This window comes from Echiichthys vipera (genome assembly GCF_963691815.1).
Source record: "Echiichthys vipera genome assembly, chromosome: 2".
Lineage (NCBI taxonomy): Eukaryota > Metazoa > Chordata > Actinopteri > Perciformes > Trachinidae > Echiichthys > Echiichthys vipera.
In genome coordinates, this window is record NC_139827.1 from 13,390,291 (window position 1) to 13,417,602 (window position 27,312).

The following is a 27,312-nucleotide window of genomic DNA, read 5'->3' on the forward strand; positions in this document are numbered from 1 at the left end:
ATCACACAAGATAGTGGTGTATGTGCAGAAGTGGACATAATGGCCATCAACAGACTGAAGAAAGTGTAACATGGTGATAATAAACCTCCTCTCTCCTATTCTTCTGAAATAATCCCACCATTCAGTCAGTACCAAGCAGCAGCCTCCTCCTGCCATCCCATGGAAGGGAAGGAGGACCAGTGCCAGTCTTGTACCTAGTCTGCAAACCCTCAATGGGCCTTTGTGGATGCTGCCATCCTTCCCCCCGGCTAAACCCCCGGCAGCCCATTCAGGAGTGTCACATGGCACTCCCAGTCTGCGCCCATCTCACAATGCAGCCCTGTCATCCGCACCTCATTGACATGCGCTCATAGTGATGTGCATTGGGGAATAGTCGTGCTCCTCCACTACTTTCAAAGGAAATGAAGTGCCGGGCTGGGTGGCCAAAGTGTGGCTTCCTGGATACGGTGTTCATATTTCTTAGGAGGAAGTGCTGAAACGTGTGTGTGTGTGTGTGTGTGTGTGTGTGTGTGTGTGTTGGGAATTGGCGGCGAGTTTCAGCAAATGTGTCACACCAACCACCCATGCCTTTAACTGTCAGTTACCATGAGAGAATGTTTGATAGAAATAAATGCAACTGTTACAAAGACTGTTTGCATGATACAATGGAAGAAGTCATATTTAAATGTCAGTGCTAGCTACAAGTAATGTGTGAAAACCCGGGTCTTTCATGTGAGCGATACAGTAAGGGTGTAAAAGACAAGTGAAACGGATCAGGAATGAAGCATTGACATTCCAGACTCTGGTTCTGTAACATCGCCCATATCTAATTCAGTCTGAATGCCCACTCCAGATAACAGGGGTTAATCCAAACACTTTGAATATACTGTCATTCACGACAATAATTCTGGTTCTGAGGTGTTGCTCCAGACAAGTGCTGCTCATGTTGAAAAATCAGAGATGAGCCTGCTGCTCTCAGTCTCCTTAGTGCTAATCTTGTTACTGTGAGCTGATAAATGATACTCAATCTGCACAGGGAAGAGTCTATACAGGCCAGGCAACTTGGATCTTCTTACAAAACAGACATATGTTTTTATGATTAGGTGCTCAAACCTTATAGTGTACGAAATCTGGGATTTTTATGATAAATGGGGCAAAATGTTGCCTATTTGCATTTTAGTACACCACAGAGATTACAAACATATTTGACAATTAGCTAGCTCTAATTTTTCCCCCCATTATTATTATTGATATGTTTGCTTTTCCTGTTTGCCTAGGTGTTATCAGAACATTATATATATATATATAATATTTTTATATTTAGTAATTAAATCACCTGACGTTGAAGATACTGGAACAAGACCAATAATGTTTACCAGTTTAGGAGAATGGCCTTGCAAGGTGGATGTCCAACTTCAAACTGTCTCCCTTGGTCCCTTTGTAGTAAAGGAAACCACAAGTAAGTAATTTGGTGGACTCTGAGCTATAAGAGAATAAAGTCATAATGTTGAGAATAAAGTCACATATGTGGTCACATATGACATGTTTCAGATGAAAGTGACACCCTCTTTATCAGTTTACAGAAATTGACAAAATAACATGAGAAAAAATGGCCTAAATATAAAATTAGTTTGAGGTATTATCGTCATGCACGACTGTTTTTCTCAGCCGTACCCCCGCCCCCTTACTGAAACAGGCGAAAATTACCATCATGATCATCATCACCACCATCATCATCGTTGTCGTCATTGAGAAAGCCCAACAACAACTGCTATTACAACAGCCACCCTTGAAAATAAACCCTCAATTTAGAGCCAGTAGTGGTTCATTATGGTGAAGAAACCTAACGTGCACTTAGACCAAGTGCATTACCTCATACTTCCATAGTATATTTATAATATTACCATACTTTTACTATATCCTATGACTAACTATATGACTTGATATTCTATGTTTTTCTTCTTCTTTTTTAATTCTGTTGTTAAATTTGTTATTGTAAATGTTACATATCCTACTTTCATACTGTTACCCATACAGTATATGTTGTGGCACTTTTGTAATTGTTGTTTTAGATAGTATATTTGGAACGTTTATATTATTATTTTAGATAGTCTATTTAGTACCTTTAATGTGTTATTTTATATTGTCTGGTACTTTTATATTGTTATTTTAGATTGTGCATTTGGTACTTTCATATCGTTATTTTATATTGTCTATTTGGTACATTTATATTGTTATTCTATATTGTCTATTTGGCCCTTTTATTATTATATAGGCTATTGTCTATTTGATACTTTAACACGTGAAAAAAATCTCTCTTGAATTTTGCACTGACTAAGAAACTGGTTCCCTGCGAGTTTATCCAATGGCATCGACAAACTTTAAACTACAGCAGTGACCTCCCTAAGGGGGCCCCATCTGACTCCACCCCAGTATTTATTGTTGTGGTTTTATTGTTCTGTTTTCATTTAAATTTAATTAAATGTTATTTACAGTGCCATATCATAACAAATGTTATCTCAGGACACTTTACAGAGTAAGTAAAGACCACACTCTATGATTTGTTTATGATTTACATAGACCCAACAATTCTCCCTTGAGTACTCAGTGGCAATGAAAACCTTCCCCTTTAACAGGCAGGAACGTCGGACAGACCCAGAGCTATGGAGGACGGACATCTGTGTTGACCGGTTGGGGAGGAAGAAAAGGAGAGAGAAAGAGAGAAAAGACAGACAGATGGACAGAGAGACAAAGACAGACACAAAGACAGACAGAGAAACAGTTCCAGAGATGCAAGCAACCACAAAAGTATCAGTAACGATAATAATAGCTATAGTAATGTGAATATGACTTATATGTTATGGCAGTTAATATAGTAGAATAGTAGAAACAATCCAAGCTAAGGTGATAGAATATGACAATGATAATAATAATGATGTTTTTTGTTTCAGTTTTGAATTGTCCTTCATTTTAATATGTTTGATTTACAAGTTAGATTTTTGTAATGCTTATATTCATATTTTGAAAAAAAAACGAACTTATAAAATAACAAAAAAAAGTTTACATCATGTAATTTGTTTCAGTTGGTGTGAGATTATTTATAACATAATGTGGCCCCCTATGAATGTTTGCCCCGGGCCCCAACATACTCTAGAATCGCCTCTGGGCATCACCATTAAATAACCCAAATTTTCAGAGAATCGCTTGTAAACAGCTACGTGACCATGTGCGGCATCCCTTCCCTCCCTCCCACCTTCCCACGCTAGCATCACTCCCCTCGTACACGCTGTCCTCAAAACCTCCAGCAGCATTAACCGCATCGGTCTGTGTGTATGCTGGGCTGACTGAGAGGAGGTGGGATTTAGCTACTGGTGACAGTGGGGCCAGCAAGCGTTTACGACAGATTGCTCAATTGCCATTGCCAACGGATTTTTTTGGGGGGGAGAAATCACTACGAGAAAGCCCCCTCGCGGGATCCCTCCCCTCCCTCTGCCAACGACATACATTCATCCTCCATTTACCGTCGGGTCCTTTTCCCCCCTCTGCTTCCCACTCAGACCCCAGCCGCGAGGTTCCCGTTAATCCGCCGCCACCATCGTCAACATCACGGGCGGGGGGCTGTGTGATGAGGTCGCCCTTGGTTACGCTAAGATAAGGCCTTTTTTTGTTGTTGCTAGGACACTCTTCGCTGTCAGTTTGGGTCAATTTGTCGCCTTTTGAAAGCCCGCTTGCACCCCGAGTGTGTGAAGAAATACACAAAAGAAGCTACTCCTAGGGCTGCGGGAACCGCTGGTGAGTGTATGGTCCTCTTTTCTCAAGCCCTTATCGCTATCTGATAGCTGTTTGACTGTTATACTGAATGTGTTGAACATAAATAAGCAGGGATGCTGTCATATTTCGAGTTCAAGACCAGTCAAATGTGTGACGGTCTTTTAACTACTTCAGCCTGTGAGGCATTATACAATAAGGTGAATGTGTCTGGGTTTTTTTTAAATTGACATAGCGCTATTTTTAACATTATTAATTTGAGTTAAGTTGGCTTTTCTGGGATAACGTTAAGGGACGCTAACAGCTATGTCAGTAGCTAAGGTTAGTTAGCCGTTAAAACTGCTAGCTCGAGAGCCTACGCCCAGCTGTCCCATGCCCTCTGTGATAAACAATAACCGCACCAATAACTGGTTAATCTTATCTGCAACGTAAGGATGCACTGATGTAAGGTTAGATAATGTCAGGTAGAATCATTATTATGCCGCAAAATGACAGAAAAAATCCAGCTCAGCTCAATCCTACCACCACCCTGACAATCACACATTTTCGCTTTATTATAAGCATGCCAGTGCTTTACAGCGACGTGCACACTGATAAAACAGCCAACGTGCTGCCTAAACCTAAACTTACGTTTAGCCACACAGCGATGTCCCCTTGTGAAAACGCATGGTACTAGGGAAACAGTAGGGCTTTCTCTGTGTTTCCGTCAACACTGACAGCATTGTAGGCTGTACTGTAACACGCATGAGCTTTAAGCAGCGGTGCAAGTATGAGGCAGTGTAGGTTTATATGCCATCATGCAGGTTTTGTATAGAAAAAATATATATGAAGATGAAAATGGGTGCTTACGGTATGCAATCTGACAAAACCCTGCATGACATGCAAACAGAGTTGTTTCTGAACTGTGCAGAACTGATAGTGGTAAAAATCATGTTTGTAGGACTGCCTACTGTGGAAGCAGCTGTCAAGTAACCAGAGACGATTATATAATATCCTCCTCGGAATCCGTTCATTCAAGGGTTTAAGAATTTCTTGTCATTTCGAATTTCGTGTCATTTCTTGTACAGATTGGAAAGCACTCGGAAGCAAATTTGGGATTTTGCTGAAAGCAGGAAGGTTGGCTAACCAGAGTTTTGCAGCGGTGGTTAGTGCACTGCACCAAAAGTTCAAATTTGTTAAACTTTCTATGCACACTGTTCTGATAGTGATAACATTTGACAGCCCTGTACACAGGACTGCATGTTGTCCGCAATGGACAATTAATAGGCAGTGTAAATGCTCCTTCAACTGTCAGTGGACCATGCAGCTCTCATGGTGCTTGAAAATGTGTTCATACATTTCTGTATAGTGACTCCTAAACAGCTGCCTAACAAATGTACAATGACATCACAATTTTGAACAATTTACTTTCTAGCCTTTTCCGAGCCTTAAAGGGTTTATGTTTGGAGGCTATTGTGCATTCAGGCATCAAAAAAATAAAGGCAGGAAAATGCAGAAATGCAAAACAGAAAAAGCATCAGTCAAAAGCTGACATCTAATCACCTCAGTCAAAAATATATCAAAGCAGGCAGGATACAGATTTTTGTGATGTGAGCACTGCTGATCATATCGCAAGTTTAAAAAATATATATTTTACAGTTGTATGGCTTAGGAAAAATAAATGTGTGAAGACATGTATAAGAACACTTCGTATTACTTGCTAGTGCCAAAAAAGCATCAGGGATCTGTTGATTTACCGGGTACTGTATTACATCGACCATGTATCTAGCAATATTAGTAAATCATGTATCTGCATAACTCTGATGTTACTTCCCTAGAAAGTTATACCAGAAAACATTTGCATATTTCAATGAGACAGTATAGGGCAAACTGAAATGATATCATTATTAAAATAGTTGAACTACCTACAAATAGTGCAACCCAATCCTGAAGAGACCCACTGTTAGAGAGAGTGGAGCCTATGTGGGTCAGTCCCCCTCAGTCCCCCCCAAGAGATCATGTAGGTGCAACACTGGGCTTCCTCTGACTTCACTGTTGTAAATGGTCGTCTTGATATATTCGCCCAGGTTTGTGTGTGGGAGGTAGGCTTTCAGCATTTGAGTTGTGTGTGACCAAAGTCCTCCTTCAGTCTACTTTAGTTTCCTTCAGTAGCTCACATATACAGTAATGACGGTACAATCTGCAGAATGAATGGGAGAGTGTATTTTATTCCACATAAAACAGGATTTCTTTTAGCTCCTGTTATTGGTAACTAAATTTAGCTTGTGGAATTTGTTGTCAAACCATAAAGAACTAAAATGCCTTTAGTGTGGTTAATTAGTAGGCCAGACTTAGGCTTTCAGTGGTTAGCCATTATTGTAAAGCATGTAATATGATGTGGTCCAGACCCTCTTGGTGTATATCCATGATATCAGGCATCCACGGAGAGATAGTAAAGCGAGAAATCCTTTCATTTTGTGTGTGACTTAAACTATTCTATGGTGTTTACATTAGGTGGCATCCATGATGGAGCTAGACTGTGAATAAATTCAGAATTCAAAGCAGAACGAAATTGCACAGAATTGCTGACGGGATAGTCCACCTTAACTGATACGACTGATGAACCCCATCTTGTTACTTTAACTCAGAAGTCTTAATATTAATCTGGTTCACTGAAATGTGTTAGCTTCATGCAGTGCCACAACAATACAAGTTTGAGTAGTAGAATGCTACTACATATTGAATCCATATTAATATCCCAACATCAGAGAACACAGCAGATCCATTGCAAAGGTTCCAATATCCGTTTATAAGGGTGTTTATTGTGTTAGTCTTTAGTTTCATCCACTAATCCTAATCATTGTTGCTCTTGGCCTTGAAGAGATACTCTACTCATTTTAATCCAGGTCTGTGTCATGGCAATGCGGGTATTGTGTTCAGATGAACAGTGTTTTTGGCCTGTGTCCATGGTGGAAGTCCCAGGGGAATGGAGCATCGAAGATCTGCCGAAATTCGCCGAATGATGTGTATCGCATTGTTCATATCGATGCCACGGTGACAGGCTCTCTCTTTAAGCATAAAGCACTCGGCCAACTCAAACACTTTTCTTAAACAGGTTGACTAATGTAATTCACCACAGAAATTGAAAATAGATCCATTGAGTAGCCATACAAAGTCAATGTCCATAAAAAAAACCCAGAATATTTTATATTTATTCATACTTTGTGAATTTTTACCGCTTTGCATGGTTCATTCTGTCTCAGTCTGTTTATTTCCTGCAGGTCAGTAGTGGATAACAAGAACTGATATGACTTGGATTGGGTTCAGGTTGTTTTCATGGTCCAGCATGGCTTACTCACCCTCACATGATTACAGATTGTATTTATAGTACCTGTAACAGACCATGGGTCCTGTTTCTCTAAAGCAGCTAGTTGTATAAAGGCATAGCACAGGATTATGCCTGTTACAATTGCCATATTATCTTCTTCAGTGCGGCTGATATGGTGTGTTACGGTAATTTTCCAATGTAATAACTTGCCACTCTTGATTTAAAACTGTGTGTTTGGATACTAGACAACCTTAGACAAAGTCAACAAAATGAGATTAAAATGGGGTAGAAAACATTGACAGTGAAATGACAACAGTTAATGAGTTGACATGGATCCCTCAAAGTAGAAAACTGCCGCACTGGATACTGGGGTACAAGAGTGCAGTGAGACAGCTGTGTGTGTCAGTTCCTCTTGTTTGTGTCAGCTTGTGTTACTATCAGAGTCCAGTGAGGAATGACAGGCTTTGAGGGGAGGGAGAGAGGGAGCAAAAGAGCAAATATAGTAAAGGTCATGACACATATTTTTGATTTTTGTCCCATTTTGAAATGGTTGAATTTCTCTTCTTTTCCAGTTCCCAGAGATATGTTAAGAGGTCTGAATATCTGTAGATAATTAACTTTAATACCATGCTAGGGATTAATTATGTACAACAAAAACACAGTCTTATAAATCCATGTCTATTAAAAGCTTGACAAATAAAGTAGCTTCTGTTTTATGAATACTTTTTGTCAGTTTATCTGAAGATAGGCAACTTTAAAATTTAAGGCTGGGGTAAGTTGTTAATATTTCTTATATACAGTATTTTTTGTTATTATATTATATAAATTGATAAATCGTTTAATGAGTTACTGGTTAGCTACTATTGGCAGCTTAGCATAGATATAGAAGTCGGTCTAAGTCTAAAATGTTTGATTTTAATTAGTTATTTGATGTTATCAAAACGGGGTGAAACGTCATGATTGACAGTTGTGATTGTGTGATCGACTCGCGATTGGTCTTTGGGACTTCAATGATGTGACTCGATCCTTACTGCACAGATTCTGGTTGCAAAATTACAACATGGTGGCGCCTTTACATTTTGGCTCCACTTTTGTACAGTGGGAGGAGCCACGTCGTCCATCTTTATATACAGTCTATGAGAATGACCAGGCATTGATATGATCAAAATACAAAACACTTGACACTTGTTACAGTTGACCAGTGCCTTCAGTAAACAAACAGCATGTAAATGTATTGTTATTGAGTATTTGTTACACTATAAAACAAGCTTTGAAATTTTTACATTTTGTTTTAAGATCACAATAAAATGCCATTTATTAAACTCTATCATGGTTAGAATATGCATGCTTGTGAATATATTTTTGTAAGTGTTGGTGACGGTACAAGGAGTGGCATTAGATGTTAATCCAGTAATTGGTATTCTATCAGCAGCCGGCATTAGGTTGACCTTGTCAGCTCCACTCAAATCCTGTGCTTCCCACATCTCCATAACTTGAGTTATAGTTTCAGTGACCTACTAACTGTAGAACTTGGTCCAGTGTTGGGGCGAAAAAAGCTTTTTGTAATGCATATTTTATTGTTTGAAGTGGAAACCCTTTTGGCTACTTTCATAAGTAATGGGGTGCGTGATCGTCAATATAGTAATAATAATATAATAATGAGTAACGCTGCTGTGCAGTTTTAAAAGCTTTCTACAGTCCTCACTGACAGCTGTATCCTAGGCCTGCATTTTGTATGCTTTGTAACTGATCTGTTTCCTCCTCTCCATCTGAAAGGGTGATTTAACTAGCTAGTCTTGCTATAAAACATTTAAACTGGGAACAATTGCGTTTTGATGGGCAGTCAGATATGGGAATAACCAGTGCCGCACATCTCCCCCACTCAAATTGTTTTTAATTTGCTGTGCAAGTTCAGTCTCTGAATATGGGCATTTCACTTACCATAGCCAGCACATTTTGAAGAGCCCCTTTGCTTTGCCTTTGAGGCCCTGGTGTTTGTTGCTGCCCTTTGGCATATTAAGTTTCAGATGTGCAAATCTCATGGCCGGCTGTGGCTGCTAGTGGAAATTTCCACTTCTCATTCGGACAGCATCTCATGAATGTGATGTGTTGGGCTGATGAAATTAAACTACTGAGCAGAGCTAATATTTTGGTTGGTTTTAAAGGGAATTTCATATTTTATAACAAGAAAATTGGGTACATTTTGACCTGTTTTTGGTTAAGCATTTGGATACATATTTCTTGGAAAAAACCCAATTACTCAGTAACTTCCTGAAGCTTAATTTAACACATGACAAATATGTGAACTATCATCGGTCCAAAGGTCCTCATTTGTCCAGCCTCTATTGATTATGAGTAGGGTATAGAAGAGGGCTTGGGAGCTTGATGGGAAGAGGACTGGTGTGTTCATAATGTTTGATCAAGCTCTACAGTCATCACATTGTAGGATGAATCAGTTACGTAATGTCTGAGTAAGGACAAAGGGAGGGTTCTTAGGTCATTAGGTTAGGAATGATCTTGGGTTGTCTGAAAACGACAGAGGTCAGAAGTTTAGTTTGGTAAGGACAAGTCTACATAAAAATAATATGGTCTTAAAACGTACATTTTTAATTCTGCTCTACAAATGCTTATACTAACTACTCCTAACTTGAACTTTTGATCTAAATATTTTGATATGAATCTGTCAAACTGGTATTGCATATCAAACAGAACTGTGATGTGTGTAGTTTAATATATACATTTTTCTATTGCTTTAAGAAAGTCTGCTTATTTGTTTGGCATGGCATAGATCAAAATGAAACCATTTGTGACCTAAATAAGAGATGCCTTATTGGCTTAGTGGTAACGGCACTACGAGGAAACTGTTTTTTTGAGGATTTGTCTAATAGCGAAACTATTTACCGGCCAAAAGAGGAGACAAGTGCAATACTAAGGTGTTGTCTTTGCTTGAACCTAAGAGGAACAGCAGCTCATTACATCTTTTTTATTCTTAGGAAGCTTCACTGGAAAAGAAAAACCTACTGTCAGTTGAAATTCCTCCAGACCTAAACAGAATCTAGCTTGTATGATAGGCTGTTTCTTAATCTCAGGTAGGGCAATGGCCTATTTTAAGGACACAAAGAGTGAATATCTGAGGGATGAGTGATTTTCCCTGCCGCACTGACTAATTTTTTTCTTGCTGACTAATGAAAAGTTCTCTGGATAACTATTTGTAGGATTCTTGGTAATGCCTCCTTGTGCATTCATGTGAAGTGTGACTTTTTTCTGTTTCATCATACAACAGGAAACTGCACAATGAATGCGACGAGTGATTTGCCCACTCACACTCATATCCTATAAATGTGATGTGTTGTGCGTGGTCTTGTTGCCGGTTATGTAACAGGGTGAGGCCATGTGAAAGAAAAAAAATGGTGGGATGATGAGAGAGCAGATGCAAATCACATATGCTCCCCTTTCTAACCAAAAGATGTTGAGTGCTGTTTGGTCTCACATAAGGATTATTCTCTATGTAAGATGTGTTCACAATAATATTGCATTTGTAACTGGTACACATCTCACACAAGTTGTTGTACAGTACGTATAGCTCTGTCAGCACTGCCTCACTGTACATTCACATTTTTTGCAAGTTTTATACCTAGTGAAGCGTGCAAGTTTGGCTTTGGTCCTAAGTGGCCACTTCATATTCTAAGAGGGAGAGGGGCAACAAGATATTTTTAGATTCACAGGAAGCTATTTAGGAACATGAAGCAGTCCAAGTGCTAAGCCTAGACTATGGTTAGTTTTTAATGTCACGGCAGTAGGGCTGGAACTGAATATTCTTAACTGGTCTTACTGTCATTTACATTTGCGTCTCTCTCCCCATGCTGGGGCTGGGTGTGCAGCAGGGTGATGCAGGAGTGACTCAGCCGTTGGCTTACTAGTTGCTCCCGTTACCAATTTTGTTACCAACACAGAAACGGAAGACGGGACTTTAAATAGATTATCACACCATTTCATGATGCAACCATCATACTGCATACTGTATACAAAATAATCATGTTTACATCCTTTAATGCACTTTGTGATATAGAACGATGATGGGAAGGATCGGTCTGTTTTAGCCTGACAATTCGCATTTAATTTTTCACACAGCCTGACATCATGTTATGTTATTTATATTTGGCAGGAGATTACTTTGTTGTGTTTTGCTCTAACTAAAGAGTTAGATTTAGCAGTGACATAGCTGCCAAGCTGCAGTAGTGGTTGCTGGGAGCAATTCATTTGACATTTTTCACAGCTCTGTAAGAATTATGCAGACATATGTGTTGTTTTTTTTCTTTATGGTGGCATACCCTGTAGATCATCATTCGAGAAGCCTAAGTCGATAATACTAAATTTCTCGTAATCATAGGTGAGGTGTATTAAAGCAAAACATCAGTAAGAAACAAACCACAAGCACATGGCAGCTAGCCTTGTATAGCTTTTGAAATGTAAATGTATCCATGCAAAATTAATGTCAGTGTCCAAAACTCAGTGCAGCCTAAGCTGACAAGTCGCTGGAGGTGCATGTCAGCTCTGGTGGAGAGCCACAGCTCACTATTTTAAACTGATGCTGTAAAAAATGCTGTAAATGTCAAGTTATTTCCACCTACTCCTTATAGGCCTCTGTTCGTACTTTATTATCTACTAGGTTATTTAGGAAACATTGTCAGTGTGTTGCTTTAAAAATTACCACACAAAAGTGTTTGTGTGTGTGGTAAGCATGTTCCTCTACAGTATGGTTGTGTATCCAGATAAGCAAAAATTTGTTGTGGCTGTTTAGAGAGAGTGTCAGAGAGTGAAGTGAGGCTCAGGTTTGCCATGGATCCCTTATCAACAGGGTAAAGAGGGGCTATGATTCAGATAAGTCAACAGGAGGCAACCCACTGACAAGGCTTAAGGACAAATTATGTCACTTCTCAAGGGTAGATCTGTAGATCTGTTACTGCTCTTCAGCATGAAGGCGCCACTCGGGTATGTGTCTGCTATATATGTATGTGTCTTCAGAAAAATAATAAGATATGAGATATGATATAAGATTAACACCATGCCTTTTATAAAAAAAAAAAGTAGCTAGAAAAAGGTCAGTTTAAAGTTAATGTAGTGGTGCGCTTACAAGTAGTTGGCTCGTAATACGTTATTTTTTTCATCAACTTCATCTATTTTTAGAGGTGCTTGTAGTTTTTGCGAAGGCATTAGCGAGAAGGTTGTCTGGGCTGTTTGGAGAGGAAGAAGAAGAGAGAGAGAAGCAGGGCTTGAGTTTGGCATGGAGCCTTGAAAGTGGACAAAGAAGGACCATCAAAATGACATCATGGCATGACTTATCTACAGCTGATTAAATAGTCGCCAACAGATAGATAGTTAAGCGTCAAAGTCAACAGCTAAAATGGCTTGTGCTGTGTAGAAATTTCAAATGAAATGGAATACTCTACTATGGCTATGGTCTTAAAGTCTCAGTTAAATGAAAAATACGTTTTTTCCAAGTTACTTATCTCATAATATATGATAAATACATGTTAAAAAACAACCTTATCGTATTTTTACATTTAAATCCCTGTCTCTTACTGTAAAACAGTTCAAAATGTTTGATGGCTCATTCTGAACTCATTTTTCAGATTTAGACATTTACTAAAATTAATCCAATCAAATGAGCCTTTGGGCGACTAGCTAGCCACAGTGGATGTATCAAACCCCACTTCACTGATGGGGGTCGACTTCTGGTTGTACTAGCTAAAAGATCAATATGGAGAGTTGAAAGAGATGCGTGTTTGGATATCAGTGGGCCAAACCACCTAACGTTAAATTCATAGAATATGGGGTTACAGTAAATAACCAACGATTTAATTTCCAAAACAACATGGCTACGGTCTATTTCAGGGAGGCTGTCGTCTGACTCCGTGGCGGTATGCTGACTTTTACCTTCTGGTGGGCGGAGAGCCTCAGCTTGACGACGCAGAGACGGTTAAAAGTCACTGTCATTTCTCCCTCGTCTGCCTCTTTGTGGGGCCGACAGACCTCTGGTCAGTAGCTCTGTACCGTGCTAAACTCTAAGCCCACGGACTTTTTAGAGGGGCAATCAAATGAGAAGGATTTGATTTAGATACCTTTTATAACTGTACACCACTCAAATATTCTGTTTCTCTGGGCAGAACCTCATGGTACAGGCACTTAAGACACTCCAACTTCTGCTTCACAGGGACATTAATTTGATAACATTTGGGCTTCCCTACAATATCATTGTTGTACTGTTTAAACCCCATCCACAACATCCTGAATGGTTGCATCCCTCGACGAGACAACTTTGTGCTCCAGAACCGTTTTGGGGGCATTTACACTCATCCATTTTCCTCTCCTGCATACCAGTGGCTGTATATGTTCTGTACAGTGGGAGATTTTTGTATTAAGTAATAAAAAGTGAGCCTGCCGGGTCAACAGCCACAGTGCCATAGTCGTAATGAGACACTGAAACATGTTAGTAAGAGAACTACGATTTATTAATCCTGTCAAATCTGTACTCTGATATGATGAGCCAGGTGTCTTGACAAAAACACTGTCCATGTGTAAAGCTAGCCAGAGGTGAGCATATCTTGAACAGCACATGACGCTTTGACCCCTTTTTAAAGAGGAGACGTGTGGCTCCATGTTGAGGTGCCAATACTGGCTGGACTATATTTATATAGAGGCTTCTGAGGGTGAAGTTATATAATAGAGAGGGAGTTCCACTGTGATACATATGTGCTGTAATCATAAGCATGGCCTCAGCAAAACTTACAAAACTTTCCACTGTCCAGAGGAGTGTCGAGGAATGGAGCTCATGGTGTTTAGTGAAGGGGAGGGGCACGAGACAGGGCTCCCAAAGGAGCCAAAGTTATTCCTGTCATGGCCTCTCCTCCTCCTCCTCTTCTCCTCTGGGTAGGCGTAGACATGTCTAGTCATGTCCCTTTGGTATTGAGTAAGAACGCTTGACCAATAGATCCTTGTCGGTGTACCTTGGCTTTTATGAATCAGTTCTTTAGAAGGGTTTTTTTTAGGTATGCTCATACCATGTTCTCAAATATGTATTAATATGTGGACTTTATAAACATAGATTTTTTTTGCTTGTTTTGTAACAAAGAAAGACTGTGTAAGCAGCATACCCATTTCTATTTTAAAATGTTTGTGTGGTTTGTTTGTTAATAAAAAAAAAAACAAAGATCCCTTTCTCTCTGGATGGAGGTTGAAAAATGAGTTGTAGAGTACTTTAAGAAGCAAAGCTCTTGCTGTCTGTTAACCATAGAAGATTTAAATGAGAACTTAATGATCCTACAATGTCACAGTCTGGTAGGTACAGTATTGCGCCATTGCCCTGCTGTTGACTTTCAGTCTAGATTTTGAGCTTTTGGCCACTGGCCAATTTAAGCAAACCCCAGAGCGGGAGAGTCATAAATCAGATGTGCTGGAATGACCATTGGCTCATTAGTTTGGGGAGGGGGGATAAAGGGACGAATCACATATGTATCGATAACCTACCGTGGCTTTTTATTGAATTACTCTTGTGTTTTAGTGTATGTGTGTTTCTGGTAACCAAATCACTGGCCTTCTCTGAACGTGTTGAATCAGAACAGGTGCACCAGTATTACAAATAGAGTTTGTAAGTGTTATTGAACAATTATATTGATTTAGAGTCTAGAGGCTCTCTGAGTTGAGCACAATCAGGGCTGTACTGCATCTTTGGCTCAAGGGTATATTTTTTGCCTCATGTTGTGCATGTTAAAATATATATTCTGATGGTCCAATAGGGCTGTGCGGTATGACGATATGTATCATATGACGATAGAACAATTTCTGTCACTTAATATTTTCCGCTATCATTTGTATCACGGTGTCATAAATCATGCACTTTACAGGCTGAAGGGTGTGTCGGGCTGAAGGAGTTGCTCTGTGCGTTATGATGTGTGGCCATAGACTGTATTTCTCTCTTCATTAAATCACCAGGAAACAGCTATAACACACACCAGACACCCGATAAACACTCTCCATGTGTGACTCCGACACAGGCTGCAGTGATTCAGTGAAATTGCTAAATGATTGTCTAATTACGGCTGTGCCGTCAGTCTGACAGTCTGAGACATTGCTGTGAAAGTGAAACTACAGTTCTAAATATACCGTCAGCTATTGTCAAAGACGGAAACAAACTAAATACATTTGAGTTTTATAAAAACAAATACTTTTAACTATACATCACTCAGTTACCAACTGGTGTGACCGTTGGCAGCACTGGACTCATGGTGCACCCGATGCAGTCCTGTGTCAGGCGCACGCCGCCCAGAATGAGGGTTTATTACGTTCCCAGTGCAATTAAAATAATAGTAGTACAAAAACGTACTGGCAAAAAGTATTTTGCATTTTGCCTTTCGCCTTTATTGCTAGCATACGTTAAGCAAAAATAAAATATTGTTATTATTATTTTTTACAGAAAATGAGCTATGTGATATATATCGTTATCGTGATATGAAATGACCCATATGGTGATGTGAGATTTGGGTCATTTCGCCCAGCCCTATGCTCCAATATGGATGCTATTTTTTGGCAAGGATTATGTGTTTAGACCTAGTTCATGTCTCTATTCATCTCAGCCTATATCCCCGTCACATAAGCTGTCATTTAAAAAAGTTGCATATTAAGAGGCACGTACACACAACCTGGAGTAAACTCACTTTGCACCGTGTCGTTCTTCCTCAAAATTCAACTCAAGGCAATAGCCTTTTTGTCTGTTCCTTCTGTTTCTTATAACAATTGAATTTTTTAGGCTTTAGTCCTCACAAATGTGAGTATATCAGTACTAACAGTGTATTAGTAGTGGTTCAGTATGTCAACCCCCAAAAGGCAGCAAAAGTAAGCCAATTGCGTTTTTCAAGTAATGCCAACAGATCTTGCTGATAAAGGTAACTGTAACATTTACAGTAAAGCGAAACCAAAATTGAACCAAACTCTGACATATGCTGCTGTAACATTGAAAGTAAAACAAATTTCAAAGTGAAACTAAATTGCTTCGTGTCTTTTAATGCTGTCATGTTGTTTGTGTGTGTGTGTGTGTGGGGGAATATTTATGAACTGTATGTTTTTGTCTCTCTCCGTCCAGAATATCCATGAGCTCCGATTTCCCGCACTACAGTTTCAGGATGCCAAATATAGGGTTCCAGAATCTTCCCCTGAATATCTACATTGTGGTGTTTGGGACAGCCATCTTTGTCTTCATCCTCAGCCTCCTCTTCTGCTGCTACTTAATAAGGTAAGATCCATGCACACTTTAGCTGTTGATTTGACATTTGATTGTGTTTGACGTTGCTTTGCTGTGTGAGTTTGTGGCAATAAGTGTCATACAGGAATCACTTTGGCTAGTCAACATTGCCTATTTACTGGGTGCAACAAAGTATTCATTTGGTGGTAGAGCAACAAAATACTTTATTAAACTGTGTTGACTGCATTATCCGGCTCATGCTTTGCTGCTTACAAAAATGTAGGATGGAAAACGCAAATGTTAAGGCTTTTTCGATACAGTCAACTAGAGAAACAGACTTTTTGGTAGGATTTGCTTGTCCTACAAATTTATTTACACATTCAAATTAAAATACAGATTCCAAAAATCTTACTGTACTTTTAGTCCTGTGCACTAAACTTTTTAAACAGGTTTAAATCTAAATTTACAATTCACATAGCTTTGTTCAGAAAAGGTTCTGTGCAGATTTAGAAGACTGTGACGGTTTTAAACATACTGTACCTCTTTTGGCTAGCAAACTATCTGTATCTCTACTTGTGTGAGACTTGAAAATGATAATAAGATATAAATGTTATACTTTTAAGGTCACTTCGGCTCATGAGTTATTTGTTCAAAGGTGTCCTCATGTACCTCTATGCTGTAGCTGTATTCATATCTATTCATGCATTCAACAGGGTAGTCTAGATAAACAGGTACTGATGATAATGGCAACTTTGTATCTTTTAATCCAAGAAAGTAGAAATGCTAGCATAAAGTTCAGGGTTAAACTTGTCTGCACTCTGAATTTGTTATGTTCTTAAAATCTATGTAAAGCCGTTAATTAACTGTCTAATAATCTTTTCTGTAGTCTACAGCCAACAAACTGTATGGCACTTTTCACAATGGCTTGCAGTTGAGGGTTGAATGAAATCTTAATCTTTTTTTCCTCCCTTTTTTTTATAAATTTGCATTTTCTGTATTTGTCTTGCTAATTATTTCATAAAAGGGCACATTGATTCAACAGCACAGTTTGGAGACGGTAGCTATTTTGATGGCTTTCTAATCTGGATTGGTAGGTAAAACAGTAAAATTATGCTGAAACCCAAAGCTGCTTGTCTACATTATTATGATCATGGCACTTTGCGTCAAAGAAACTAGTTTGAACCCTTTTCTAAGAGACACTTAACCTCCTTATGCTAAGGAAGTTAACATTTATAAAAATAAGTTTTTTTCATATCTGCTGAAACGGTCACTACAGCCACCTGATGCTTCAAATGACATCTGCAAGATTCCACCGCAACCAAGCATTAACTGTTTAGCTGTTCAATAAGAAAGTTTGTCTGGCCGGTCGGTCAGTGGCCAGACTTTGTCTCAAACGTTCTCATTTTACAGCTAAACAGTTCACTAAAATATATTTCTGAAAACAGTCAGAAACATATTTTAATGTACTGTTTATCTTAATGCAAGAAAAAGGCAATACAGTAATAGAAACTTGATTCATATTGGATCAGCACTGCCTAGTTTTCCAGTTTGATAGTAGTTCACGTGCAGTCATTGACACTGTGTCAGAGACTGCTCTGCTCTAATTACCGTATTTTTCTGACAATAAGTCTTTATGGTTTGGCTGGTCCTGCGAATTATACTCAGGTGCGACTATATTCAAATATTTTATTTCACATGTTCGTTATTTTCACACTGAAAGTTGCGAGAGGGCTCTCTAGGCTTGTTTGCCAGTATCGGCTACTCCTATTGCTCCTGTACCACTGAAGATGAAAATGGTAGTCGAGCAGCAGAAAGAAAGTTTCGAGTGAGCGAGAAACTTGTGAGGGACTGGCGAAAAGCGGATAAAAGCCATGAAGAAAACCAAAAAGCACAGCTAGAACTAGTGGAATATGTTGGCAAACGGCTGCTTGAACAACGTGCTGCCGGGAGAGGCTTGCCAACGGTGCAGGTACGTCTCCACGTCCTGGTAGTTGCCAAGGCGATGAATATAAACAACTTTGCAGGAGGACCTTCTTAGTGTTATCGTTTCATACAACGCAACTGCTTCTCTATAAGAGCACAGACCCAAAAAAATGCGACTTATATATGCTTTTTTCTTTTTCATTATGCATTTTTTATCTGGTGCGACTTATACTCCGGAGCGATTTATAGACCGGAAAATACGGTTGTGTCTGTTCTTTTGGGTGTGGTGGAATTGTGCAGATGCCATTAGGAGTATAAAGTGGAGGCAGAGGAACATGATTTTTTTCACTGATTATCTGTCTCATGTACTACTTTCAGGATATAGTGACAGTTTCAACAAATATGACAACTTTTATTTTTTATAAAATGATCTACTGCTTTAATGTTCTCACTATATTCCCACGTTAACTAAATTTACTTTTGGCTATTCATTAAATTTGCATTTGGTGTTTAAATCCCTGTTTGTAACCCTTAACTTTAATCTGGTTAGCGCTACCTTTTTAAGAATTTATTAATACAGTAATTTTTCCTGGCACTGTTGCTGCAGGTTTTTATCCCTGGCAGCAACAAACTGAAATAATATCCAGCATTTTTTATCTAAGACAGTGAGAAGCAGCAGTTCCCAACAAAATTCACCCCTCGCCACCCTGCTTTATCCTATCTTGCAGGGCAGATGGTAAGTAGGTTAACTACTACTGTATTACTGTAATTCCTCATCTTACTGTGAAAAAGACACATGATGACTTTGATGCAGTACCATGATTCAATACTGAAAGTCAAGATTGCCACGTTCAGATTAGTTAAAATCTGCTCCATAAAAGGCGCCTAAAGATGCAGTCTCTCAAACGACTGGCCCAAAAGGACTTAAATTATATGCAACATCATGCATGATGAATGTATATTTCAAAGCCTTTGTACCACTACATTTTAAGCAACTTCTTATTTTTGCAAATTGGCTATAACTTCGTTAAACCTCACAGGCTTCCATGAATGTGGAACCCTATGGTTTCTGTAATAGTAGGCGTCATTGCTATTGTTAACATTGACAAGGAGAATGATGGGACCAAAGAGTTAGAGTTATGTGTTACGGGTCATTATCCCAAGGCAAACACTCACACATAGTTTGAAACAAGGCAGACTCCCACAGAAATACTCAACCACCTCTATCAGAGTCTTAAGACCACACATGTGAAATATGCAATGCAGTATATTAGTATATTAGTATTACATTTCTGAAAGAAAGTGGTATGAAGCCTTTAATGCTGTATTCATGAGCATGGCCTAAATGTTTATGAACATGCAATGTTAATAAACCAAGGTCTTTGTAACACACATTTATAACATTCATTTAGTGCTCATGAATGATCAAAGAAGTGACATACCACAAGTGAAGTGACATACCACAAGGAAGACCAACCTATTTGGATATTCTTCACTGTAACGATGGCTATCACACATATTTTACATTCTGGGTTTTCCATTGACTACAGGTCAATAAAGATAATTATAGCTTTGACAGGAGGGTTATTTCATTTTTGAGCTAGTTATTTTTCTTTGCACTTAAGGGCCATTGAGCCAACCCTATCAGTCACCCACGACACAACCCCGTCACCGATGACCAGTTGTCCCTTACACTTGGGAGTCTCTGCACCTTTTCCTGCTGACCTCTTTCAAAATGTCAGTTTCTCTCCTAGACTGTGCTGCTTGTTTTACAGATCCCTCTCACTCTGCTGCGAGAGGTTAAGGTTACTTGTAATGGAGGTAAATCTTACAAACCTATGAATTTCTCCTATCTCTCTTAAACTTGTTTTCTACTCTACACATTTTATTCTCATTCCCAGTACTCTCTTCTTATCCAGTGCTGTTTCTGTTCTCCTTAAAACCTTAAAACACTGGATGTATCCGTGGGTATTCTCCTTTTTAACCTGGAGTTTTGCAAGTGTGTATCAACATCTTTCAGTAATGCTTTTAATGCATTATCCAGTGTTTTTTTGATGATATTATGAGTTAATATTTACTTAATGTTTGGTTTTTGTTTTGACAAGAAACTAAGGCCTAAACACTGTTATTTGCTAATATGTAACTTGGCCTACTATTGCATTACTCAGTAAAACAAATATTTCACAGAGTTCAGTAATGTGTTGTTTTATTGTTCTGTTTTCACTCTATTCTGTAATTGGTTAATCCAATTAATATTTATTCAGTCAGTAGTTTGATATTTTTTTTCACCTGACATGCCCGAGCCACAGTCATGTCCTCTTTAACACTCGTGCAAAACATGCACAACCCAAACAAGTTTTTCTCAAGGTAAAAACCTGCTCTATAAAACTGCTCTGCCTTTGATAGTCTGTCTCTTTTTGAGCTATGTATTCTTTACGAACAGACTGGTGTCACAAGGCAAGTATTTATAAGAAAAGTAAATTCAAGTTTGTCATTTCTCTCTCTCTCTCTTTCCAGGATGTATAAATTATTTGTCTCTATTTAATGTACAGTAGTCAGTTTAAGGTCACTCGCTAATCAAAAAGGTGTTTTGTCTTTCCGTCTCCCCAGGTTACGGCACCAGGCACACAAAGAGCTATATGCATACAAACAAGTAAGCAATCCAGTGACACACATGCAGCTGCTATTTAATTATTCTCTTTATTATTTTTATTTAATTGAAAATTCTCACATGCCCAAATACCAAGCAGAATTTAAGTGTCCGAGTATGTGCAGACAAAAAATCATGAAGTTCTTCTCTGGTCGCTAAATGTCAGTATTAGCTGATGGCGCATAAATTCATTTGCAGCGCTTCTTGTAGCAGGTATTTGGGGGGCTTCTCAATGGATCTAGCCCATTTCCAAAAATATGAGTGAATATGAGTGAGTAATATGAGATGGTCTTCCTGTTTGAACCTATGCTAAGCTTCATTTAGAGGGAGTAATTGAGGGGATAAACATTACTCTCATGTCCTTCAGTTATGTAATACAAGCATGCAAAAGCACCCAAACATGTCAAAGTTAAACACATGCAAACACACCATTAACTCTGTACTTTGTCTCCTTAATACTGGCCGGCTAAAAACATTAATGTGCCCAATGTTTCTGCTGGTTATACAAGAATACGAGGCTCGTAGTATACACAAACCCCTACATACATTTGTGCACATGCATTCACTGTAAAACAGTAACTATATTACTGTACATCTTATTTCTATGTCCCTTGTTCAGTTTGATTGTTGATGTTTAGTCTTTCACTGTGTTTCCAGAGGAATTGTTTCTAATCTTTCCTTATCTCTTATTATGCCTTTCAGGTCATTCAGAAGGAAAAAGTCAAAGAGCTAAATTTGCATGAGGTAAGCACTCATCTTCGTTGTTCAGTTATTCATACTTCAATATCAAACAATCTCTAACAAATCATCCAATCTAGTTATTAGAACATTGTGTAATATGACCTGACAAGTACACACAGTACTGTTATATCAGTTAATTTGGACTAACCAGTCATGTGCTACGTAATGTCAACAATGCATCAGCCACAAGTCACGAACTTAGGTCATCTTTCTGTACTTTGTTCCTCTTGTTTGTGCAGTTATGATGGTTGTGCCATGATACACTGTGCTCTCCACTGATCTAAAATAAAGCGCTAAGCATGGGACATGAAGCAGCACATTATGCTGGCAGCATGAACATTAACATCCTTAACTTCGAGATGGATGATAAAATGTTTCAAATGGTACAAACTTCTGTTCTGTAATGTGCATCAGGAGCGGATATATACCATGTCTGAACATGGGATATCTGCGCAGCTGCACTGCACACCTCCCGGATTTATGTCATTGCTTCTGTTTTTGAGAGTTTTGTCTAGTTTTGCAGAGATGACATACACATTGTTAGTTATTTAAAGGCCCCAAATTCCCATGTCTTTTTGGATTACAAAGCAGATGCTAGGATGTTGAGGTGCTCAATCCACAGAGCCCCAATTTAAAAACTGTACAGATGTGACATTAACTACTGTATACTATATAGTGCTAGCAAGTGCCGCCACAGTGCCGTTACAGTCATTCCCTGACTTCAATGATGGTGCAGAAACGCAGGGTGTGCAGATCCAGGAGATCCAGAAACAGTGTCCAATCAGAACAGACCAGGCTTTTTCCAGAGGGAGGCTAAAAAAGAGAGTTTTATATCGGGTATATTCAGACAGACCGTTCTATCAGACAGGAATATTGCAAGCAGCACTCAGTGTGTAAAGCAGCAGCACTGGCTTTTCTAGTGGAAAAATTGTAGTCCCAAGCCAGGAACTCTAGCTGTAATTGTAACCTTTAACACTGTAGTGCAAATGAAACGTTATTGATATCATCTTTATGTGTGCTTTGAAACATACCTAAACGCAGTTTCTTGTCATCAGTGTTGGAATTTCCCACTGTTCCATCATGCCTCCGACTTATATTGTTTATGTTGTTAGAAACTGAGAGAAAGCAATAGGTTGTGTCATGTGAGTGAAGACTGTGACAGAATAACCAAGCTGTATTTGTTTAAGGACAATAACACACATGCACGAACACACACACACACACACACACACACACACACACACACACACACACACACACACACACACTTGCATTGGTGGATGACCTAGTTTTAAAGGCTCCCACACCAAAGGATTACCCTGCAGACACAGTTTTAGACTTGAGTCTAAAGTCTAAAAGTCTAGAGTTGCATGGATTACTAACTAACTCTTAAATCTACAATAGGAGTGCTAATATGGGATCATTTTACTGGTCAAGTCATATTAAAGTGTGTTTGATGTTTAACCCGATCAGTTTCCTTTTTTGTAGAATGACATTGACCCCTCTTTCCATTTAACTATCTCATATGTTGTGTGTAAAGAATACTCTGTTGTAGGGGATTCAACGTCCTACAATATGATATTAAACTAAAATGGCTGTATGCAGCTGACCTTGTGAAGAAAATCATAACGCAACAACCTTTTTACAGTTGCAGTCTTACAAATATACACACATGCAGGCGAAGAGTTGGCATATACACTGGGCCCTCTAAGACTTAGACTTCTCTTTATTGATCACTTTTGGATGACTACCGCAAGGAAATTGAATTTCCAGCAGCTTACAAAAACACGAGGGAGGTATTAGAAAAATACAGTATAGGATAACCAATAAACTCTTAGCTAAATAAATACAGAAAGTTTATATATAATAATAATAATAATAATAACCAAGTAAAACCTATTGTTTATAAGATGACAGCAACACCCGACTGATTGTGATTATATATGAGATTGTGGCATGCCTTCATTCCATTTGCGCTGACAAACTGTGTGTAATTAGTGTCTGTTCTACTAAGGCAGCAAATCATTATGTAATCAGCTGCTGGGACTAACTTCTATAGTAGAGGGAGAATGAAGGAGAGCCTAAAACCTGCTTAGTTTAGTGGCGGGATTTACTAATTTACTACAAATACAGTAAACATTAAATGATTACAAATGTCAATATCTTTTATGGTTACACTTGCATATTTATTTGTAGAAAGGCTTGTAAAGTTCCTGCAGCAGAAATATTTTAACAAAATACTAAAGAAAACACAAAGAGATGGAATGATGGAAAATGACACCCGATGATGATAATAATACTTTACTGAAAACTCAAGCGCCTGTAATTAACCACACTTAATATGCTATATTTTCCCATTAGTTGTGAAATCCTCACTTTATTGATGCATATACATGCAGTTAACTGATTAGACACAAGTTGTTAATAGTTGTGAGTGCTTCTCAAGATGCTTAAAGAGGCTTTACATGGTGGAGAGTCTTTTACACTTTCCCGACAAAGTACAACTATTCACCATGGCCTTATAGGTTCAGTACACACTGTGAAAGGATGTTGGTATCTACTGTAGGAGTATAGTCTCCGACTTCTTTGATTAGCCTCACATCTTCCATGCTGTGAGATTTTCTTTGTAATTGTAGTTGTTAGGTTTAACAACAACAGCAGGATTTTATCTGTTTTATTTTTCTATCCATATGGGCAAGAGGCAATGACTTTATCTTAGTAGTCATATCTGGCATTTGAAAGTTCAGTCTAACCATTGCTGTTTTCATTTTGATAATGTAACTTCTTCAAGGTTTATTGTGCATTTTTATTGTGTGAAGGTGCAGCATGAAATGAAGCCTCACTAGTATCTATTCTGTCATTAATAAGGGGTTTTCAGGGCTCAACAGTAACAGTTGACAGGTTGCTATTGGAAAACAATTCTTGGCATTTGGTTACCATCAGTCACATCCATTTTTTAACATAAAAAATAGGGCAACGTGCAGCCCAAAATAAATACTTTTTTAAATATCTGTTGCATTAGTTATATCTAAATATTACAGTCAGAACAGAACACTGCATATGCATGGGTGTACTTGTGTGTGCACATGAATTTGTATTAGAAAAAATGGGCGAACAAATTAAGATGTTTGACTGTGGGTTGAAAAGTTCAACTAACCTCAAACTTTGTCAACATCACAAACGGATGTGCAAATTGATTTAACCAGATGAGCCTGAACGATAATTTTTTTTATTTTTTTTTTATTTAGTTATTGTTGAGCCCTGGCTTTGGTTGATTCTTTGTCTATGTGTCATTTATATGGCGATTGCAAATACGTGCCCAGAATGCAGAGTTCCAAATTTTTTAATGAGCTTTACCTGACTTCCAGGTCTGACTTTCATACATGCTTTCAATGCACAAATGTGTACAAAGTGTGAGGAAAGACAAAAACGAAAGAAAGTAGTGTCAGATCTGCCGAAGTGGGGCCAAAGATAAGAAAACAAGGGCCACACGTCCTCGTCACTAGAGATCCAGATAGAGAAAGCTTGTTGGTTGGAATACACAGTTGGGTTTACTATTCTGGCCAAAAAATATCTTTTCGGGATTATTCTGAGCTTTGGTTTTTCTCCTCTTTTTTCACTAACTTTTGTATTATTCTTACTCTGTTGCTTGGCTCTCTTGGATCAAGCTTTTTTAGCTTTTTTTCCCCCTCCTATCACATTGATGATCTGGTAATATTTTTTCACAAAATTAAGCCCATGTGTTTTGCATGGAATTTGTAACTAAGGGCGCACTCACACTGTCCTTCCGCACCGCGCCCCAGGCTTTAGGGTACTTGTCCCCCCTCCCCCTCCCCCTCCCCCCGCTGGCCAGGCCCGTTTGTACTCACACTGCCTGGGCCTCGCGCAAATGCTTCTTGCCTGTCCATGTGTCATCACGTCGTAACACGTCACACCCATTAATTGACGTCATCGCGATGCGTCACTTTTACAAATCTTTCCATAGACCTCACAGTTTTTGTGCGTCTTGTCCGACTGTTTTTAAGGACAGTGTGAGTGCGCCCTAAGGCTAACAGGGTTTATTCGGTTAACAGGGTGAAAGAGATTCTTTCAGAAGTTTGTGCACGGTGCCAGATCTCAGCTGTGAGTGTGACACCATAGACAAGGCACTGAAAGGAACAAAAACATTGATCTATTCACAAATCAAGAGAGCAAAGCCGACATCTTAACAGAGTCCAAAAGTCATCAGGACAGAAAGCTAAGACCCCGTGCTGTTCTCTTCATCCTTCCTTATCCATCCACCCCCATAATGAAGTGTGTGGCTAAAGGAGAAATAGTTGCAGAGTTAGGCCTCGATCAGACAGAGTGCATTTTAGCAGCCTGGGGCGGCATTTTGTAATGGTTTTCAATGAGAGTAAAGGGTTTTGCTTGCTGCTTTTGCATTGCTGGGCGCCTCACGTTTTCGCCTCACATTTTTGCAGTAGCGCCCTGAATGCCTCGAGTTGAAGAAACTTAAACCCAAAGCAGAGAAGTGCCCTCCGTCATTTCACTTCACAGTAAAGTAACAGCAGAGGATTGGTGATTCTGTGGTTGCCTCTTAGCAAGAATATCTGGCATCGCTCTGTCTAATTGGTCTGCGTCTTCAGCAAAAAATGCAATGCAGTGCGATTTGTTTGCAACATGCGCTCTCCCTGATTCAAGGCTGAGTGCCGAATTAAAACCCTTTTTTTCTGGAAATGTTAACCACTGGTTGGATGGAGTATTGGGATGGTAATGCTTTTTGGGCTTTTCACATTTTTCTCAATTTGAAATGTCCAATTCCCTACACGCTATTTACTGGGAGGTTTGATTTATGCCAGCCCTGACCTATAGTCAGTAGCTATGTATTATGACTTGTAAACGCTAAGATTGTAGGCTATATCTAATTTGCTAAAGAGGGTTTTCTTTGCAGGGTGTCTGGGCTTACCCGCAAGGACAGTGAGACAGGCTCTGACATCCCAGGACTGCTTAAAGGAGAACTTCTGTTCCTTTGTTTAAAGAGACAGTTGAGATGGTTCTGCCTTATGATTAGGATGCCTCTTGAACGGCCATCGTATATCCCAGCTACCTCTAAATAGCGGAGGAGACACCAGGCAAACTCAGAACATTAGAGGGAATACATATACCTTCTGACCTGGGGCACACCTTGGGATTCTCCCAGAAGAGGTGGAAGATGTGGATGGCTGAACTTCTGCTTATGGCTAATTTATGTTCAGCGTTAGATAGGTACTGTATACAGACAGAGCCTTCTGTCCATTTTTCCCCATTCGTCCATATCTGTGCACATTGTTTGAGTGCTTATGAATTAGGTCACAACAGTACCACTGAAAATTGCGGGTTCATTGTAGCCAACAGTAAGTGAGACACCACCATAGGACATGTTGAAGAAATGTTTAAAATGCTGGAATGGTTTGGAGATGCATTTCATAGATATAGAAACCTTTTCTATATCTATGGTGTATTGAATGGCCTCACAGACCGTTGGCGTCTACAACGCTGCCTCCGCCTTTGCCTCTTTCTTAAGAGGTAAATTATTAAAACCTCCTCCACTGTCGCCATGTTTGTGTTTGTCAGAATCTTTTTACTCTGAGCCTTAAGTGGATCTATTGATTAACATCTATGCCACAGTAAAGGAGGCATTGTGGGAAGTGATGGTTACATTGTTTGAAATTAATGTATCTATTATCA

The 27,312-nt window shown here is 39.0% G+C and overlaps 1 protein-coding gene across 2 annotated transcripts in view; it reads left to right on the top strand.

Annotated features, from left to right (window-relative positions):
• Nucleotides 1–3,332: 3,332 nt before the first annotated feature.
• rnf24 (ring finger protein 24) overlaps nucleotides 3,333–27,312 on the top strand; it is a 29,251-nt gene continuing 5,271 nt past the window's right edge. Inside the window, exons 1-4 of one of the 2 annotated variants that reach the window (XM_083934082.1) lie at nucleotides 3,333–3,771; nucleotides 16,194–16,343; nucleotides 20,826–20,868; nucleotides 21,568–21,609. In XM_083934082.1, coding sequence (XP_083790208.1) covers nucleotides 16,201–16,343; nucleotides 20,826–20,868; nucleotides 21,568–21,609 — 228 coding nt within the window. In that variant the 5' untranslated portion in view covers nucleotides 3,333–3,771; nucleotides 16,194–16,200. Of the gene's footprint in view, nucleotides 3,772–11,941; nucleotides 12,047–16,193; nucleotides 16,344–20,825; nucleotides 20,869–21,567; nucleotides 21,610–27,312 lie in introns of those variants that run through there. The other variant, XM_083934081.1, reaches the window with a different exon arrangement.